This window comes from Camponotus floridanus, unplaced genomic scaffold, assembly GCF_003227725.1.
Source record: "Camponotus floridanus strain SB8 unplaced genomic scaffold, Cflo_v7.5 scaffold73, whole genome shotgun sequence".
Classification (NCBI taxonomy): Eukaryota; Metazoa; Arthropoda; class Insecta; order Hymenoptera; family Formicidae; genus Camponotus; species Camponotus floridanus.
In genome coordinates this window covers 1-21,984 of record NW_020229842.1, presented here as the reverse complement: position 1 = coordinate 21,984, position 21,984 = coordinate 1, and the positions used below count along the sequence as shown (strand labels likewise).

The 21,984-nt window shown below is 29.0% G+C and overlaps 2 protein-coding genes across 2 annotated transcripts; both read left to right on the top strand.

Annotated features, from left to right (window-relative positions):
- Window positions 1-5,430: 5,430 nt before the first annotated feature.
- On the top strand, window positions 5,431-9,147 carry LOC112639561 (juvenile hormone acid O-methyltransferase-like). The gene is made up of 4 exons (XM_025413960.1): window positions 5,431-5,594; window positions 8,461-8,593; window positions 8,663-8,810; window positions 8,957-9,147. Exons 1-4 carry the CDS (start codon window positions 5,443-5,445, stop codon window positions 9,145-9,147), a joined length of 624 nt encoding a protein of 207 aa, XP_025269745.1. The 5' UTR covers window positions 5,431-5,442.
- Window positions 9,148-10,918: 1,771 nt separating this feature from the next.
- Window positions 10,919-17,057, top strand: LOC112639563 (juvenile hormone acid O-methyltransferase-like). The gene is made up of 6 exons (XM_025413966.1): window positions 10,919-11,177; window positions 13,718-14,073; window positions 14,170-14,341; window positions 16,349-16,481; window positions 16,551-16,698; window positions 16,867-17,057. Exons 2-6 carry the CDS (start codon window positions 13,890-13,892, stop codon window positions 17,055-17,057), a joined length of 828 nt encoding a protein of 275 aa, XP_025269751.1. The 5' UTR covers window positions 10,919-11,177; window positions 13,718-13,889.
- Window positions 17,058-21,984: the final 4,927 nt, after the last annotated feature.

The window sequence follows — 21,984 nt, the reverse complement described above, 5'->3', positions numbered from 1 at the left end:
TTGTATTTTTGTCAGAATTTTTTTTAAATTTATTCTCAAAATAGTCTTGTTAATGTTTATAACATATATTTTTTTCATCAAAATTGGTTTAGCAGTTTTCGAGAAAAATCACTTTTTTTATTTTGCTTTCCCTCTCCATAACTCCTATAAAAATGCAATTTTAAGGTTGATATTTACAGGATTTTTTAGACACATAGATGCCAATCCATGATGCCAATCTCAACTTGATACTTGCAGGAGCAACTTTTACATGCTTCTGTATCCCTATCATATAACAGAGTATATAAGACTGTCTCTTGAAATAGTTTTGAACTACACAAAAAATAGAGGTTTATTCAAACTTGTAAAAATTGTTGGATATATGTAAAAATTTCTTTTGTGACCACTGTTTCTTTTTATATTATGAGGTTGGTCACAATGTCTAACTGGCGCTGCCGTTGCGCTTGCCGCGCGTCTCTTACATTTTTTTTTATTTCTCTTCCCATGCACCGACGTGTGCAGACGTGTGCTTGTCGCTTCCGTATCAAAAGTTTAACATAAAAACCAAAGAGTTATCAAAGAGTAAAGTTTACATAACACTAATTATAAGTTCAAATAATTTTAACAATAAAGTCTGCATTTCTCAGAGGAGTGTGTTAAATTTAACTTAAGGAGTGTGTCTTATTTTTCACGATAACCACGACTACGTGCTCTAACAGGTTATGGGCCCAGACCTCGTGTAAGAAATAAAGATGGCAGATTCTCGCTTTTCGATTGTAAAGTTGAATAACGGAAACTATCAGATCTGGAAATATGAAGTCGAGCTATTGCTAATAAAGGACGAGTTATGGCATACAATAAACGAAATAAGACCAGATAATCCTGATGAGAAGTGGTTGAAGCCGGATAGACAAGCAAAAGCTACAATAGGCTTGTTGGTGGAAGACGACCAGTTGCGGTATATAAGGGACGCCATATCCGCGCGAGAAACATGGCACGCGTCTTATCATCAGAAGACATCACTCACGAATCAAGTGTATTTATTAAAGAGATTATGCAATATGAGACTTGAGGAAAGTGGTGACATAGAGACACACATAAATCGAACATTGAATATGGTGGACGAGTTAGCCGCACTAGGTGAGATATTAAAAGAAAAATTAATAATCGCTATGCTTTTAACCAGTCTCCCCGAATCGTATAGTACGCTCGTCACAGCGCTAGAGACCAGAGCGGAGGATGAACTAACTTTGCAATTGGTAAAAGGAAAACTCATAGATGAAGATAGAAGACGCAAGGACATGAGAGGTTATGAAAATAAAGGTGAGGATACAGCTCTCAAAATATCTCACAAACATGCTACGCAGCAGAAGCAAGTACAGAAATCTAAAGAACTTAGCTGTTTCTTTTGCAAGAAACAAGGTCATATGAAGAAGGATTGTACAAAGTATAAACGATGGAAGGAAAATAAGGAGAAAGCAAATACAGTCTCAAATAAAAATCAAAGATCAGATTTTTGTTTCGGTGTAACTGATGACAATAAAGAGACGAACTATCAAGGATGGTATGTAGATTCCGGTGCAACCAGTCATATGACAAATAATAAAGGCTTCTTCAAAGATATTTATAGCTGTGATACTGACGAAATAAAAGTAGCAGATGGTAGATATCTTAAGGTTCATGGTATTGGTGAAGGAAGCATTATTTGTCAAAATGACAAAGGAAAACACATCAGCGTTAATGTAAAAGATGTATTGTTCGTATCAGATCTAAGAGAAAGTTTATTATCAGTTAAGAAGTTAACCGAAAAAGGATTGAAAGTCATCTTTGAAGATACAACATGCAATATTATGTATGAAGGCCAAAGTGTTGCAGTAGGTGATATTTACGGAAATTTGTACAAGCTAAAGAATGACAATAAGGTTCTCTCCGTTGCGCAAGTGCATGATAAAAATTGTCAGTATCAATGGCACAGAAGACTAGGACACAGAGATCCCAAAGCAATTAAAGACATAATAAATAAAGGAGAAATTAAAGGTGTACATATGAAGGATTGCGGTATCAGAGAAGTATGTGAAACATGCCTCAAAGAAAAAATGACCAGAAACTCTTTCTCCAAGTCTTCACAGCATCGATCAGAAGAAATTTTAGATATCGTTCATATAGATGTTTGTGGTCCTATGCAAACAATGACACCAGATAAGAAACGATACATATTAACCATGATTAATGATTACAGTCGATACACGATGGTATACGTCATTGGACATAAATCGAAAGTGCCGGATAAAATTCGAGAATATATAAAGGCAGTTAAAACGAAGTTCAAAGGCGTACCAAAAGTTATTCACTCAGATAGAGGAAAGGAGTATGTTAATCAAAAACTTCAAGAGTTGTTGGGGAAGAGGGAAGGGAGAGGAAGGGGGAAGAGGGGAAGAGGAAGGAAGAGGGTATCAAAGCACAGTATACAGTAACCTATGCTCCGGAACAAAATGGAGTCGCAGAAAGGAAAAATAAGTCACTGGTTGAAATGGCGAGATGTCTACTCATTGAAGCAAAATTACCCAATAAGTACTGGGGTGAGGCTATCAATACAGCAAATTATCTACAGAATCGTATTATAACTAAGGCAACAGGTACTACTCCATTAAAGAGATGGTGTAATGAGACACCGAATTTAGAGGACATGATTGTATTTGGATCGAAAGTATATGTACACGTCCCAAAGGAATTAAGAAAGAAGTGGGACAATAAAGCTAAAGAATTAAGATTTATGTGTATTGCTGATGACGCAAAAGGTTTTCGTCTATTAGATCCAAATACGGACAAGATAAGTATAAGTAGAGATGTAAAGTTCTTGGAAAAATCTTATTATGATAATCACAAAATTTCGAAACGTAGAGATTCTCAGGAAGATCAGATCGGAATGCATAGTACCATTTGAGATTAAAGAAATGCCAAAGCAGTATGATGTAAATAATTCAGAAATCATGATAGAAGAGGACTGTGACCATGAAGAGGATGATGAATCCATAAATTACCAAGAAGATACTTTTTTAAGAAGAGGTCCAGGCCGACCAAGGATCGTTAGAACAGGAATAAGAGGACGAGCAAAGAAGAGTTATAATATGATTGTACCCGAAGAATCAGGAATGCTTGTAGAAGTCTGTATGAAGGAAGCAATAAAAGGACCGGATGTCGATGAATGGTATTCTGCCATGGCAACAGAGTTAAGGTCTATTATAGAAAATGATGCCTGGAGGTTAGTTGACACACCAAAAGACAAAAATATTGTTGGAAGTCGTATGGTTTTAATCAATAAATGTCAACCGGATGGACACATAGAAAAGCGTAAAGCAAGAATCGTTGCACGTGGATTTAGTCAAAAGCCCGGGATGGACTTCAATGAAACCTTTGCACCTGTCGCAAGACTAAGTTCTGTAAGATTTTTAGTAGCTATTGCAGCGCATTATAAAATGCATATTCATCAATGTGATGTTACAACAGCATTCTTAAATAGCCCCATCACGGAAGATATATATATATGGAGGTTCCAGAGCGATTAGATAATATCTTACAAAAATTAATCGACAATGAAGAAAAAGAAAGTCACATCAAGAGGAAGGCTCTTAATATGCTAAAAGAATTAAAGTCAGGAGATAAAGTATGTAAACTCCGAAAAGCCTTATATGGTTTAAAGCAAGCCGGTCGTGAATGGCATACAAAATTTGACAAGGAGCTAAGAAAATATGGAGCCATCAAGTGCGGACCCCTGTGTATATTATAAAGGTCAAGGGGAAGACATTATTTTGATACTTACATATGTCGATGATATAATAGTAGCATCAAAGGATTTAAGTAAAATACAAGACTTCAAGGATCATCTAAGTCAAGTACTTAAAATCAAAGATTTAGGAGAAATAAAGTATTGTTTAGGAATTGAATTTTCTAGAAAGAATAACAGTATTATTCTAAACCAAAAAGGATATATTAAAGACTTAATTATTAGATTCAACATGAAGGATGCAAACCCAGCAAAAACTTCGATGGAGACGAGTTTGAAGTTATCCAAACAAGAAAATCATCCAGAGGCTTTGGATATCCCTTATCGTGAGTTAATTGGATGTTTAATGTATTTGGCAGTGAGCACACGGCCAGATATTGCTTATGCGGTAAGTTACTTAAGTCAGTTCAACAGTTATTATGGACCAGAACATTGGACTGCAGCAAAGAGAGTCTTACGATATCTCAAAGGAACACTGGAGATGTCATTGATTTACAGCCCAAGTCAAGAAAGCCTTAAGGGCTATGTGGATTCTGATTGGGGTAACTGTATGAATGATCGACGTTCATATACAGGATTTGTTTTCTTTCTCAGTCATGCACCAATTACATGGGAGTCGAGAAAACAGCGGACTGTTGCACTTTCTTCCACTCAAGCAGAGTATATGGGTCTAACAGAAGCTACCAAGGAGGCTATCTACCTACAGAGATTTTTGACAGAGATCGGATTAAAGAAGCTTTCTACGCTAACAATCTACAATGATAGTGCCAGCGCACAAGAGCTAGCAAAGAATCCAGTTTATCATGGGAGGACAAAACATATTGATGTCAGGCATCATTTTGTGCACGAGACTTTAAAGAATCATCTAATAAGATTGGACTGTTTGTGTAGCGCAGAAATGATTGCTGATATATTTACTAAGGCACTACCCTTAAATAAGCATTATAAATGCATAGAGTCATTAGGTTCATTTTCATAAATTTGTGTCTCCTTTGTCTTTTATTTCTTTTTAAATTTTTAAGGGGAAGTGTTGGATATATGTAAAAATTTCTTTTGTGACCACAGTTTCTTTTTATGTTATGAGGTTGGTCACAATGTCTAGCTGGCACTGCCGTTGCGCTTGCCGCGCGTCTCTTACATTTTTTTTGTGTGTCTCTTCCCGTGCACCGACGTGTGCAGACGTGTGCTTGTCGCTTCCGTATCAAAAGTTTAACATAAAAACCAAGAAGAGTTACCAAAGAGTAAAGTTTATATAACACTAATTATAAGTTCAAATAATTTTAACAATAAAGTCTGCATTTCTCAGAGGAGTGTGTTAAATTTAATCGTATTTTTCACGATAACCACGACAAGGTGCTCTAACAAAAATAATGAATGCGAAAGAATATGCTTCTTGTAACGATCTGCAAAAACAGTATGTATTGAATTTAATCGACGAATTTGAGGAAGATATAGCACAAATGTCTGGTAAATGTATGGATATTGGTTGTGGGCCCGGAAATATAACAAAAAATATCCTTTTACCAGCCTTAAATCCAAATGCAATAATAACAGGTAAGAAAACATACGCATAAAATAATGTTTATAACAATACACATACATTTATTACATAACTATTTATTACATTACTATTTAATTCAATAATTGCATATTTTGTAGGTACCGATATTTCGGAAAATATGATCAAATTTGTAAAAAAAATATATTCTAATGAAAAACAGCTCAAATTCGAAGTGTTAGATATCCAAACTAAAAATTTGCCTGAAAAATATATTTCTGAATTTGATCATATATTTTCATTTTACACTTTACATTGGTGTTATGATATTAGGTAAGTTAAAATTTATAAATAAATATGGTCTAAGCCGCCATCACAGTGTCTTACATAATTGCGATTCTTTGATTCTTAGGCAATCAAAAACATATAATTAATCGAACTAGTTAACATCGAAAACCAAATCTTGAAAAAACATTGAAATTCTGATCGGATCAACATCGAAATTGTAAAAGTTGTTGATAAATCTTCAATTATCATTTCACATAATGTAAATGTGAATGAATCAACTAATTAATTATATTTAAATGTTTAGCAAATTAAAAGTCATTTTATTAAATTATTAAAAAAAGTCATTTTAATAAATTATCTCATTTAGACTATAGTCATGATTATAATCATAACTATAGTCATGACAAAATTAAAGATAAAATTCTAATCTTATTAAAAGAATAATTATATTAAATATATATTACTTAAATATATATTATTTTATGTGTTACATATACAATAAATAGAATTCTAGCTTGAATTCTGTTGCAAATTATATAGCGTGCAAAAAATTTTATAAAATCGGAAGAAAACATTATTATAGATATAACATATAATTGTAAAAAATACGTTCAAAATCAATACCGTCTCTGATAAAAATGTAATATAATTATAAATTGAAAATCTAAAACTAATTCATATAATAATTTTATTTCAATTTATAATAAGCTAAATGTATAATGAATAATATACTTTCTATGATGTTTAAAAAATTCTTCAATGTTTGTCAAGATTGTTCTTTGATAAATGCAATGAATACGTGATACTTAATTTTAGTTTTTAATACGTAATATTTTTAAATAAAAGAAATTAAAAATTAACTATCAGAGTTATAAATATCGTATAATAAAAATTAAAAACTAAATATCACTTGTTAATTATATTAGCATGTGGAGAAAGTAATTTAGATTTTTTTCTGAAAAATATATATTAAAAAGAAATGATCGCAACATTTTGTTCAATTAAAATAATTGCCGTAAGATTCTACTATTTTCTAGCCATCTTTCAGGCAGAAGTTGAATTCCGACGGAATAAAATAAATTAAATTTACTTTCATCACTCCATAGTACCTTAGACCACTCAATTGATGTTCAATTTTGATGAGCTTTAGCAAACGTTATTCGGGCTTTTCTGTTCTTTTTAGAAATTAGAGGTTTTTTACTGGGCCATCGAGCTATTAAATCTTATTCTTTGAGACGTCGTTTTATGGTAGAAACATGTACATTTATTCCAAAATTTTCATGTAAATCTTTAGCAATAGCTGTGGCAGATTTTTGAGAATCTGCTATAGACTGTCTTTTAATTAATTTTTTTTCTTCCTGAATAGCTGTTTTTCATGTACATCACGACCTACTCTTGTTGTATACTTCACGTCTGTCTTTATAGCGACGATTCCAAACACTTACAAGTTGTCGTGATATGCCAAAATCAGGAGACACTTGATTGTGTACGTTCTTCATTCAAAGCACGAATGACAGGCTCTCTCATTTCCACAGAATATTCTTTCCTCTTCAGTATAATATTTCTAACATTTAAATCAATTTCAAAACATTAATAAAATCTTTTTTTAGATTTAATGCTCTCAAAAATATTTGTCAAAATACTTACGATCCAAGCGAATAATGAAAACGAAAAATAAAAAGTAATAACTGTTGATAATTCGGATTTATTTGTGACTTGTACATGATCTCTTACCAGACGTCATACGTGACTGACAAATTTGTTTATCATATTGACTTTTAGTTGTGCGCGTACCGAAAACTGTTTGTCAAAATATTTATGAGCGCAACTGTAATTGTCGTATGATTCTATTATTTTCTGCCATCTTTCAGGCAGAAGTTGTATTCTGTAATGATAAAAGACTATTTTCTTTATTGAAAAGAATTTTTTAATTTCTTGATTTTGGCTATACTTCTAAAGCGTTGTTTTTTCAAATCGTACTACATCGAAATAGGTAATAATTTAAAAGTGCCCTATCTGAAGAATAGGCAAAAGGACTTTGAAGTCGAATAAGATATTCACGATAATTACAGCGGTATGAGATCGAGCATTGTTTTTATAGAAGGATGGCTTTAAATCGGTGAGGTTTGAGGCATATAATGACTATTTCGAGCAATGTCGCATTTAAATTGGTTGTAGAAATCAGCGATAACTGTTTGATGTCGATTGTACCGAATCTTCTTTTAACGCCTCCAAATCTCCTATTGCTACTTCCATTGACTACTCAAGACGCAGTTTGTCTTCGAAAATTTTCACTTTTGAAGTGTTTAAACCATTCTTCATAGAGACAGCATTCTTTTCATATGGCTTACAAATCAGTCGTTTAACTTTGGCAACATTTTTTTTTTAATTGAAAAATATAAGCAGGCAATGACGAATATGGATTTTATTTAGCATCTTGTTAAATCAAAATAAACATACATTATGACAGACAAAAAGACTTGTCTTGCAGTAATTTTAATGTAGGATAGACAACTTCAAAAAAAACAAAACAAAAGTTATTAACAAAAATTATTATTACAGGCTGTACCGCCATTTATCCATGACTCGAATTACTTTCTCCCCAGCCTAATATTTAATTATTTAAAATAAAGTTTTGCTTATAAAAACTTAAATTTTTCAATATTTTAAGACCTACAATTATTTTCATAATATTTCTTAACAATTCTATCACATTATATCATAAATTTAAAGAGAAAGGAATAAGAGTTTTAATATATTAATATATATAGTTTTAATATATTAATTTAATATATCTTATTAAAATAGTTATATCTTATTTTAAGAATCTTATTAAAAATTGAAACTAAAAATCGCGCAATAACATAAAAGCTTCGAAAATTATATATATTTATCTATTCTTTTTTAACAGACAAGCGTTTGAGAATATTTTCCAGATGATTCGACCTGGTGGAAATATTCTTATGCTTATAGTAGCGTCTCATGATGTATTTGAAATTATTAAAATTTTGGCTCAAGATATTCGTTTTGCATCATACATACAAGTAAATCTTATTATTTTCATGTTTCATTAATTTTGCAATTATACACGCTTAATTATTATTCTTACATAGGATGTCAGAAACTACATTTCGCCATTTAATGATTCAATCACTCCTCATAAAGAACTGAGGAAATTACTTAAAAGTATTGGATTTGATGTTTGCCATTGCAGTCTTCGAGAAGTGACATATTCCTTCCAAAATATGCAAAATTTTTTATGTAAGTTGTTTTAAAAAAATATAAAAATTAGATTTTATGCTTTATGTAATTATTATCACATAAGTTTGCTCAATCGTTTCTTATTTATTTAAATCTTAATTTAATTTAACTCTAGTAATTTAATCTAACCTCGATTACTTCGACAGCTTCGATATTAGCCATCTACCCATTTTTGGACAAACTGTCACACGATCAGAAAGAAGAATTCAGGAATGAATTTATACGTGAATTTATGAAAAGAAAGTTTGCTTGTAAAACAATACAGAATAATCAGGAACAAACAAATTTTATAGATCTATACAAAATCTTAATAGTTTATGCACGAAAAATTGTATAACATTGCATAAATAAATGCAATATTATAATTATAAATTGAAAAATTGAAACTAATAAAAACTGTAATCTTGTTTCAATTTATAATGAGTTAGATATGCAATGCATAAGATATCTTTTATCATAGTAAAAAATCGTTCAATGTTGTCAATATATTTTCTTTATTAATAAATATAATGATTAAGTAATATCCAGTTTTTAGTTTTTATATAACATGTAATATTTATAAATAATCAAAAGATATACGAAAAAAATAAGGACCAAACAAAAACGCAATAATTAGAGCAAATGTTCGTAAATATATAATTACTATTATATAATTAAGACAATGTCTATTAAAGCATATATGTTTCGGTTTATTTCCGAATAGAATGTCCTACCATTTCTAATGCCTAGTCTAAAATCTTTATCTAATTTTCAATCTTATTTTATTTTTTAACAACAGTATGTATAGACAATCAGTCGTATAGTATGTACAATCGATATTTCAAAAATAATCCATTGTAATTGGTCAATTTACTTGAGCCTAATGACTCATTGTAGATTATGTGTAACAAAAACAAATATAAAACAATTGTCTGTACACACTGTTGTTAAAAAATAAAATAAGTTTGAAAAGATTAAATAGAGATAAGTGATAAATGGAAAAGTCAAATATAATGAACGATAAGTCTGCGCATTTTTTGCAAACAAACGTTGAGAAATTTTCAACAGTCGTAATGTATGAAACATTTATTATAATGCATTGTAATCTTTGCGAAATGCTCATCTCCTATAACTAACAAAAATTATTCTTTAGTTCTAAAAACTTTTTCTTCGGTTCAAAAAATTCTTTGATCAAGCTCCAAACAGCTCGTGCAAGAGAAAATTGCGCAGCTTCACTCTCCATATACCAATTGTGTGCCAATTATCATATGTCACTTGATCAAAGAATTTTTCGAATCAAAGAAAAAGTTTTTAGAATTAAAGAATAATTTTTGTCAGTCATAGAAGGTGAGCGATTATTCGTAAAGATTACCCATTGCATTATATGTAATGATTGTTTCGTACAGTGCGTTTATGTGCGGCTATGGAATATTTCTTAATGTTCGTTTGTAAGAAATGCGCATACTTATTGTCATTGTATTTAACCTTTTGACTTATTACGACGAAAACTTATCTCTATTTAACTTTCTCGATCTTATTTTATTTCTTAACAACGTGTATAAATAATCGTTTTAAGCTTTATGTTTATTTTTGTTAGAGATGGTATATTATTCTATTTAACTGTTATCATGTTTTAGTGTATTATTCAATTAGAGAGTCTGAAATAAACCGAAATATGCTTTAATAGACATTACCTTAATTATATATTTACGATCATTTGCTCTAATTATAGCGTTTTTGTTTGGTCCTTATAGCTTTTTTCGTATATGTTTTGATTATTTATAAATATTACATGTTATATAAAAACTAAAAACTAGATATTACTTAATCATTCGTAATAATAAATATATTTATATATTTACCTTTTAATAATATTTTAATAACTTATTTATTCTTTATGCTCTAATAATATAATTTTATTTGTTATAAATATTATAATTTGAAGAAAAAAAATAATTAAATTAAAGTGGCTTGCAAGATAAGTATCTAGGAAAAATTACAAAAACAAGGCAGATAACCACGACATTGATGTACTATGCAAATCTTGGAAAACTAAATTAAATCATCAAAGTCTTAATAGTAATGTTTAATAGAAAATTATAATACAAATCGTATATAAATTACACAGAAATAGGTTGAATCTGGCAGAATTCTAATTGATACAATCAGATTTTTTTCTCAGTGCAGATCCACAGGTTTGCTCTGTTCTTGAATTTCTTTCTCCCCTTCCCCTTCCATGCTATGGGCACGGGCAATGTCTCGTCTTCGCTTGGCTCAGTATTTCGCGCCGTTTCATCTGCGATACATCGGTTGCCTACTGCTCTCGATCTTTTTTGAAATTATTTCATTGCTTGCTGTTATTTCATCTTTCTACATAATTTATTGCTCGTACGTATTGCGGTATATCAATTTTCATATACTTTTAATTTTTAAGCATTTTTATGACTGCAATTTTTATATATATGTTTTTTTGCTTGATTTGTGTGCGAGAATGCGTGTTGCTTTGCCTGCTTTAATTTATTTTTTAGATCCCGGCTTGTCTGCATTATCAATTTAAGGATTGCAAAATAAGGATTGTTTCGGCTTGGTCAGAATGTAGATGTTTTTGCGGTATCTCTGCCGGCCTTATCCATGCATATTCTCTTTTTTGTGCAATCCTTTTTTCCACACAGCTGCAATCTTTGCTGTGTATGATAAGTGAATAACATGCGGACTCGTAGGCATCACCTCATACATATATGTATATTTCTATGTTTTATTTGAGCATTTTGTCTCTCATGAGATTGTAAATTCCGTCGAAACGTTCGCCATTCTTTCTTTGTAATATATTCCATGCTTTTTTTTGTTTAATTAATTATTCATAGGATCGACACTTGACTTGTATTGCTATTATCACTGAATTTTTTTTAATTTTTATACTTCGAGTCTTATATTTTTTATTATTATAAATTCCGTTTGCAAACGGAATTTATAATAATACCAACTTTAATATTATGTACATGGACAATTTTTTGACGAATTTGATATTGACCTTATGTTGCGACTCTATTTCTTTTTATATTATCATTTCTGCGAGCGACTCTATTTCTTTTAATATTATTATTTCTAAAAACAGCATTGAGAAGAATCTGGATGAGATCGAAACGTTTGCACTTATTTTTGTGTAATTTATATACGATTTGTATTATAATTTTCTATTGAACATTACTATTATGACTTTGATGATTTAATTTACTTTTCCAAGATTTGCTTTTCCAAGATCGTACATCAATGCCGTGGTTACCTGTCTTGTTTTTGTAATTTTTTTATTATAATTTGCTTTTTACTAGTTCACAATTAATTTCAAAGAAATTTTATAATAATTAAAATTAATTATTTGTTATTGTAGTTTTCATATTTTCTCTCTCATAATTATTGATATTTTAAAAATATGATTATATAAATATTTTTGTAAGTTAAATTTTGTTGTAATTGAGCATATAAAACTATGAAAATATTACTTTGAATAGACTAAAAATATTATTTTATTACTATTACCTAACTATTACTAATAGTAAACAAATAGAATAAAAAATAAATTAAAAATGCAAACTCATTCAATTTTTTTCGTCATTGATAAAAAGCCTAGGGATAAGCATGTAAAAGTTGCTTCCGCACAAGTCGATATTGGCATCATGGATTGGGATCTTTCGAATCCACTTTTGATTACCCCCCTCCCCTCGCCGCACGATTTTTTTTTGCTCAGATATACAAGATTATAAGATGGCCATGCATAAGGATTTAATAAGCCATTCTAAATCAACTGTGCCTCTTTTTTATTTCACTACAAATTAAAATTAGGGTAAAATATACATTTTTAAATACTTTCTGTCACCTTTTGAAATTAAAAATGGCGCATCCAATATGGCGAATAGAATTATAATAAAAAGGCATAAAATTTAGAAAAAATTATCAAAATGTGTAACAACTGTATTAGACATTTCTTTACAATATTTTTTTGGCCAACCGAACCTGACATATGTCAGTCTTTCCAAATTTCAGGATTATGGATCTACCATATTGATGTCTATATAAATTTTCTTTAACGTAAATTTTCTTACAACGTACTTCATACTTATATATCTCAGCGAAAAAAAATCGTGCAGCGGATTAATCGAAAGTGGATTTGAAATGCGAAAATGAGTATTATACGATGTCATTGGCAGAAATATTTCAAAAAATTTGGTTTCCTCGCAATAAATTCATGAAATTGGTCAAAATAGCGATTTTTGAGCCATTCAATTACAAATTACTAAAAAACGTGACGTGCTACGCAAATTCGGCGGCCAGATTCGAATTCAGCTCACAAAATTACATCGGAAATCACTATTGCATCTTAAAAACAGATACCTCGCAAGCCTGTGCTATCTGTCATAAGCTTTAGAAAGTTGAAAATAAATGAATAGCGGATTCGGGAGGTGCCAAAGATGACATATGATGACAGACTAAAATTAGTTTAATACTCGTATAATGTCAACCGGTCAGTCGAAATAGATATACGTGGCTGCAGCGAGAATGTGCTGTGAAAGCGTGATGCATGCATGATTTTCATCATTTTTCACCATGAAAGACCTCTATGAAAAATTTGGAAAAAATAGATGTTAAAGCAGACATTTTAAGGTTTTCTTTAAAAAAAAAATTTAAGGTGTATCTCTAAAACGTAACCTTGAAAACCAAAGAAATTTTAAAATATTCAAAAATTGTTTTTACTTGTATTTTTGTCAGAATTTTTTTTTAATTTATTCTCAAAATAGTCTTGTTAATATTTATAACATATATTTTTTTCATCAAAATTAGTTCAGCGGTTTTCGAGAAAAATAACTTTTTTGATTTTGCTTTCCCTCTCCATAATTCCTATAAAAATGCAATTTTAAGGTTGATATTTACAGGATTTTTTAGACACATAGATGCCAATCCATGATACCAATCTCGACTTGATACGTGCAGAGGCAACTTTTACATGCTTCTGTATCCCTATCATATAACAGAGTATATAAGATTGTCTTTTGAAATAGTCTCGAACTACACAAAAAATAAAGATTTATTCAAATTGTAAAAATAATGAATGCGAAAGAATATGCTTCTTGTAACGATGTGCAAAAACAGCATGTATTGAATTTAATCGACGAATTTGAGGAAGATATAGCACAAATGTCTGGTAAATGTATGGATATTGGTTGTGGACCTGGAGATATAACAAAAAATATCCTTTTACCAGCCTTAAATTCAAATGCAGTAATAATAGGTAAGAAAACATACGCATAAAATAATGTTTATAACAATACATATACATTTATTACATAAGTTATTATTTAATTCAATAATTGTATATTTTCTGTAGGTACCGATATTTCGGAAAATATGATCAAATTTGCAAAAAAAACATATTCTAATGAGAAACAGCTCAAATTCGAAGTGTTAGATATCCAAACTAAAAATTTGCCTGAAAAATATATTTCTGAATTTGATCATATATTTTCATTTCACACTTTACATTGGTGTTATGATATTAGGTAAGTTAAAATTTTTAAATAAATATGGTCTAACAAGTCGCCATCACAGTGTCTTACATAATTGCGATTCTTTGATTCTTAGGCAATCAGAAACATATAATTAATATCGAACTAGTTAACATCGAAAACCAAATCTTGAAAAAACATTGAAATTCTGATCGGATCAACATCGAAATTGTAAAAATTGTTGATAAATCTTCAATTATCATTTCACATAATGTAAATGTGAATGAATCAACTAATTAATTATATTTAAATGTTTAGCAAATTAAAAGTCATTTTATTAAATTATTAAAAAAAGTCATTTTAATAAATTATCTCATTTAGACTATGGTCATGATTATAATCATAACTATAGTCATGACAAAATTAAAGATAAAATTCTAATCTTATTAAATAAAAAGAATAATCATATTAAATATATATTACTTGTATTTTATGTGTTACATATATACAATAAATAGAATTCTATCTTGAATTCTGTTGCAAATTATATAGCGTGCAAAAAATTTTATAAAATCGGAAGAAAACATTATTATAGATATAACATATAATTGTAAAAACTATATGTTCAAAATCAATACCTCTGATAAAAATGTAATATTGTAATTATAAATTGAAAATCTGTAATTCATATAATAATTTTATTTCAATTTATAATAAGCTAAATATATAATGAACAAAATACTTTTGATGATGTTTAAAAAATTTTTCGATGTTCATCAAGATTGTCTTTGATAAATGCAATGATTACGTGATACTTAATTTTAGTTTTTAATACGTAATATTTTTAAATAATAGAAATTAAAACCTAACTATCAGAGTTATAAATATTGTGTAATAAAAATTAGAAACTAAATATCACTTGTTAATTATATTAGGCTGTGGAGAAAGTAATTTAGATTTTTTTCTGAAAAATATATATTAAAATGAAATGATCGCAACATTTTTTTCTATTAAAATAATTGCCGTATGATTCTACTGTTTTCTGTCATTTTTCAGACAGAAGTTGAATTCTGTAACGATAAAAGATCTCCTTTATTGAAAAGAATTCTTCAATTTCTCGATTTTGGCTCTATTTTGAAAGCGTTGCTTTCAAATCGTACTACATCAAAATAGGTAATAATTTAAAAGTGCCCTATCTGAAGAATAGGCAGGAGGACTTCCTAATCGAAGTCGAATAAGATGTTCACGATAATTGCAATGGTATGAGATCGAGCATTGTTTTTTAGAAAGATGGTCTTAAATCGGTTTGAGGCGTATAATGACTATTTCTAGCAATGTCGATTTAAACTGATTGTAGATCTCAGCGATAATTGTTTGATGTCGATTCTACTGAATCTTCTTTTAACGCCTCCATATCTCCTATTTCCACCTCCATTGACTACCCAAGACGCAGTTTGTCTTCAAAAATTTTCACTTTTGAAGTGTTTAAACCATTCTTCATAGAGACAGCATTCTTTTCATATGGCTTACAAATCAGTCGTTTAACTTTGGCAGCATTTTCTTTGAAATTGACAAATATAAGCAGACAATGACGAATATGGATTTTATTTAGCATCTTGTTAAATCAAAATAAACATACATTATGACAGACAAAAAGACTTGTCTTGCAGTAATTTTAATGTAGGATAGACAACTTCAAAAAAAACAAAACAAAAGTTATTAACAAAAATTATTATTACAGGCTGTACCGCCATTTATCCATGACTCGAATTACTTTCTCCCCAGCCTAATATTTAATTATTTAAAATAAAGTTTTGCTTATAAAAACTTAAATTTTTAAATATTTTAAGATCTACAATTATTTTCATTTCTTAACAATTCTATCACATTATATCATAAATTTAAAGAGAAAGAAATAAGAGTTTAATATATTAATTTAATATATCTTATTAAAATAGTTATATCTTATTTTAAGAATCTTATTAAAAATTGAAACTAAAAATCGCGCAATAACATAAAAGCTTCGAAAATTATATATATTTATCTATTCTTTTTTAACAGACAAGCGTTTGAGAATATTTTCCAGATGATTCGACCTGGTGGAAATATTCTTATGCTTATAGTAGCGTCTCATGATGCATATGAAATTATGAAATTTTTGGCTCAAGATATTCGTTTTGCACCATACATACAAGTAAATCTTATTATTTTCATGTTTCATCAATTTTGTAATTATAGACGCTTAATTATTATTCTTACATAGGATGTCAAAAATTACGTTCCGCCATTTAATGATTTAATCACTCCTCATAAAAAACTGAGGAAATTACTTAAAAGTATTGGATTTGATGTTTGCCATTGCAGTCTTCGAGAAGTGACATATTCCTCCCAAAATATGCAAAATTTTTTATGTAAGTTGTTTTATGTAAGTTTTTATGTAAGTTATGTTTTAAAAAAATATAAAAATTAGATTTTATGCTTTATGTAATTATTATCACATAAGGTTGCTTTTCTTATTTATTTAAATCTTAATTTAATTCAATTCTAGTAATTTAATCTAATCTCGATTATTTCGACAGATTCGATATTAGCTATCTACCCATTTTTGGACAAACTGCCACACGATCAAAAAGAAGAATTCAGGAATGAATTTACACGTGAATTTATGAAAAGAAAGCTTACTTGTAAAACAATACAGAATAATCAGGAACAAACAAATTTTATAGATCTATACAAAATCTTAATAGTTTATGCACGAAAAATTGTATAACATTGCATAAATAAATGCAATATTATAATTATAAATTGAAAAATTGAAACTAATAAAAACTGTAATCTTGTTTCAATTTATAATGAGTTAGATATGCAATGCATAAGATATCTTTTATCATAGTAAAAAATCGTTCAATGTTGTCAATATATTTTCTTTATTAATAAATATAATGATTAAGTAATATCCAGTTTTTAGTTTTTATATAACATGTAATATTTATAAATAATCAAAAGATATACGAAAAAAATAAGGACCAAACAAAAACGCAATAATTAGAGCAAATGTTCGTAAATATATAATTACTATTATATAATTAAGACAATGTCTATTAAAGCATATATGTTTCGGTTTATTTCCGAATAGAATGTCCTACCATTTCTAATGCCTAGTCTAAAATCTTTATCTAATTTTCAATCTTATTTTATTTTTTAACAACAGTATGTATAGACAATCAGTCGTATAGTATGTACAATCGATATTTCAAAAATAATCTATTGTAATTGGTCAATTTACTTGAGCCTAATGACTCATTGTAGATTATGTGTAACAAAAACAAATATAAAACAATTGTCTGTACACACTGTTGTTAAAAAATAAAATAAGTTTGAAAAGATTAAATAGAGATAAGTGATAAATGGAAAAGTCAAATATAATGAACGATAAGTCTGCGCATTTTTTGCAAACAAACGTTGAGAAATTTTCAACAGTCGTAATGTATGAAACATTTATTATAATGCATTGTAATCTTTGCGAAATGCTCATCTCCTATAACTAACAAAAATTATTCTTTAGTTCTAAAAACTTTTTCTTCGGTTCAAAAAATTCTTTGATCAAGCTCCAAACAGCTCGTGCAAGAGAAAATTGCGCAGCTTCACTCTCCATATACCAATTGTGTGCCAATTATCATATGTCACTTGATCAAAGAATTTTTCGAATCAAAGAAAAAGTTTTTAGAATTAAAGAATAATTTTTGTCAGTCATAGAAGGTGAGCGATTATTCGTAAAGATTACCCATTGCATTATATGTAATGATTGTTTCGTACAGTGCGTTTATGTGCGGCTATGGAATATTTCTTAATGTTCGTTTGTAAGAAATGCGCATACTTATTGTCATTGTATTTAACCTTTTGACTTATTACGACGAAAACTTATCTCTATTTAACTTTCTCGATCTTATTTTATTTCTTAACAACGTGTATAAATAATCGTTTTAAGCTTTATGTTTATTTTTGTTAGAGATGGTATATTATTCTATTTAACTGTTATCATGTTTTAGTGTATTATTCAATTAGAGAGTCTGAAATAAACCGAAATATGCTTTAATAGACATTACCTTAATTATATATTTACGATCATTTGCTCTAATTATAGCGTTTTTGTTTGGTCCTTATAGCTTTTTTCGTATATGTTTTGATTATTTATAAATATTACATGTTATATAAAAACTAAAAACTAGATATTACTTAATCATTCGTAATAATAAATATATTTATATATTTACCTTTTAATAATATTTTAATAACTTATTTATTCTTTATGCTCTAATAATATAATTTTATTTGTTATAAATATTATAATTTGAAGAAAAAAAATAATTAAATTAAAGTGGCTTGCAAGATAAGTATCTAGGAAAAATTACAAAAACAAGGCAGATAACCACGACATTGATGTACTATGCAAATCTTGGAAAACTAAATTAAATCATCAAAGTCTTAATAGTAATGTTTAATAGAAAATTATAATACAAATCGTATATAAATTACACAGAAATAGGTTGAATCTGGCAGAATTCTAATTGATACAATCAGATTTTTTTCTCAGTGCAGATCCACAGGTTTGCTCTGTTCTTGAATTTCTTTCTCCCCTTCCCCTTCCATGCTATGGGCACGGGCAATGTCTCGTCTTCGCTTGGCTCAGTATTTCGCGCCGTTTCATCTGCGATACATCGGTTGCCTACTGCTCTCGATCTTTTTTGAAATTATTTCATTGCTTGCTGTTATTTCATCTTTCTACATAATTTATTGCTCGTACGTATTGCGGTATATCAATTTTCATATACTTTTAATTTTTAAGCATTTTTATGACTGCAATTTTTATATATATGTTTTTTTGCTTGATTTGTGTGCGAGAATGCGTGTTGCTTTGCCTGCTTTAATTTATTTTTTAGATCCCGGCTTGTCTGCATTATCAATTTAAGGATTGCAAAATAAGGATTGTTTCGGCTTGGTCAGAATGTAGATGTTTTTGCGGTATCTCTGCCGGCCTTATCCATGCATATTCTCTTTTTTGTGCAATCCTTTTTTCCACACAGCTGCAATCTTTGCTGTGTATGATAAGTGAATAACATGCGGACTCGTAGGCATCACCTCATACATATATGTATATTTCTATGTTTTATTTGAGCATTTTGTCTCTCATGAGATTGTAAATTCCGTCGAAACGTTCGCCATTCTTTCTTTGTAATATATTCCATGCTTTTTTTTGTTTAATTAATTATTCATAGGATCGACACTTGACTTGTATTGCTATTATCACTGAATTTTTTTTAATTTTTATACTTCGAGTCTTATATTTTTTATTATTATAAATTCCGTTTGCAAACGGAATTTATAATAATACCAACTTTAATATTATGTACATGGACAATTTTTGACGAATTTGATATTGACCTTATGTTGCGACTCTATTTTTTTTATATTATCATTTCTGCGAGCGACTCTATCTTTTAATATATTATTTCTAAAAACAGCATTGAGAAGAATCTGGATGAGATCGAAACGTTTGCACTTATTTTTGTGTAATTTATATACGATTTGTATTATAATTTTCTATTGAACATTACTATTATGACTTTGATGATTTAATTTACTTTTCCAAGATTTGCTTTTCCAAGATCGTACATCAATGCCGTGGTTACCTGTCTTGTTTTTGTAATTTTTATTATAATTTGCTTTTTACTAGTTCACAATTAATTTCAAAGAAATTTTATAATAATTAAAATTAATTATTTGTTATTGTAGTTTCATATTTTCTCTCTCATAATTATTGATATTTTAAAAATATGATTATATAAATATTTTTGTAAGTTAAATTTTGTTGTAATTGAGCATTAAAACTAAAAATATTACTTTGAATAGACTAAAAATATTATTTTATTACTATTACCTAACTATTACTAATAGTAAACAAATAGAATAAAAAATAAATTAAAAAATGCAAACTCATCAATTTTTTTCGTCATTGATAAAAAGCCTAGGGATAAGCATGTAAAAGTTGCTTCCGCACAAGTCGATATTGGCATCATGGATGGGATCTTTCGAATCCACTTTTGATTACCCCCCTCCCTCGCCGCACGATTTTTTTTTGCTCAGATATACAAGATTATAAGATGGCCATGCATAAGGATTTAATAAGCCATTCTAAATCAACTGTGCCTCTTTTTTATTTCACTACAAATTAAAATTAGGGTAAAATATACATTTTTAAATACTTTCTGTCACCTTTTGAAATTAAAAATGGCGCATCCAATATGGCGAATAGAATTATAATAAAGACATAAAATTTAGAAAAAATTATCAAAATGTGTAACAACTTATTAGACATTTCTTTACAATATTTTTTTGGCCAACCGAACCTGACATATGTCAGTCTTTCCAAATTTCAGGATTATGGATCTACCATATTGATGTCTATATAAATTTTCTTTAACGTAAATTTTCTTACAACGTACTTCATACTTATATATCTCAGCGAAAAAAAATCGTGCAGCGGATTAATCGAAAGTGGATTTGAAATGCGAAAATGAGTATTATACGTGTCATTGGCAGAAATATTTCAAAAAATTTGGTTTCCTCGCAATAAATTCATGAAATTGGTCAAAATAGCGATTTTTGAGCCATTCAATTACAAATTACTAAAAAACTGACGTGCTACGCAAATTCGGCGGCCAGATTCGAATTCAGCTCACAAAAATTTACATCGGAAATCACTATTGCATCTTAAAAACAGATACCTCGCAAGCCTGTGCTATCTGTCATAAGCTTTAGAAAGTTGAAAATAAATGAATAGCGGATTCGGGAGGTGCCAAAGATGACATATGATGACAGACTAAAATTAGTTTAATACTCGTATAATGTCAACCGTCAGTCGAAATAGATATACGTGGCTGCAGCGAGAATGTGCTGTGAAAGCGTGATGCATGCATGATTTTCATCATTTTTCACCATGAAAGACCTCTATGAAAAATTTGGAAAAAATAGATGTTAAAGCAGACATTTTAAGGTTTTCTTTTAAAAAAAAATTTAAGGTGTATCTCTAAAAACGTAACCTTGAAAACCAAAGAAATTTTAAAATATTCAAAAATTGTTTTTACTTGTATTTTTGTCAGAATTTTTTTTTTTAATTTATTCTCAAAATAGTCTGTTAATATTTATAACATATATTTTTTTCATCAAAATTAGTTCAGCGGTTTTCGAGAAAAATAACTTTTTTGATTTTGCTTTCCCTCTCCATAATTCCTATAAAAATGCAATTTTAAGGTTGATATTTACAGGATTTTTTAGACACATAGATGCCAATCCATGATACCAATCTCGACTTGATACGTGCAGAGGCAACTTTTACATGCTTCTGTATCCCTATCATATAACAGAGTATATAAGATTGTCTTTTGAAATAGTCTCGAACTACACAAAAAATAAAGATTTATTCAAATTGTAAAAATAATGAATGCGAAAGAATATGTTCTTGTAACGATGTGCAAAAACAGCATGTATTGAATTTAATCGACGAATTTGAGGAAGAATATAGCACAAATTCTGGTAAATGTATGGATATTGTTTGTGGACCTGGAGATATAACAAAAAATATCCTTTTACCAGCCTTTAAATTCAAATGCAGTAATAATAGGATTCTCTCTTTTTTT

Excerpts from the sequence above, each read along its gene's own strand:
- LOC112639561 (XM_025413960.1), top strand. The coding sequence starts at position 5,443 with ATGATCAAATTTGTAAAAAAAATATATTCTAATGAAAAACAGCTCAAA. Across the intron at positions 5,595-8,460 it reads CATTGGTGTTATGATATTAG|ACAAGCGTTTGAGAATATTT; the intron begins GTAAGTTAAAAT and ends CTTTTTTAACAG. Across the intron at positions 8,594-8,662 it reads GTTTTGCATCATACATACAA|GATGTCAGAAACTACATTTC; the intron begins GTAAATCTTATT and ends ATTCTTACATAG.
- LOC112639563 (XM_025413966.1), top strand. The coding sequence starts at position 13,890 with ATGAATGCGAAAGAATATGCTTCTTGTAACGATGTGCAAAAACAGCAT. Across the intron at positions 14,342-16,348 it reads CATTGGTGTTATGATATTAG|ACAAGCGTTTGAGAATATTT; the intron begins GTAAGTTAAAAT and ends CTTTTTTAACAG. Across the intron at positions 16,699-16,866 it reads AAATATGCAAAATTTTTTAT|ATTCGATATTAGCTATCTAC; the intron begins GTAAGTTGTTTT and ends TTATTTCGACAG.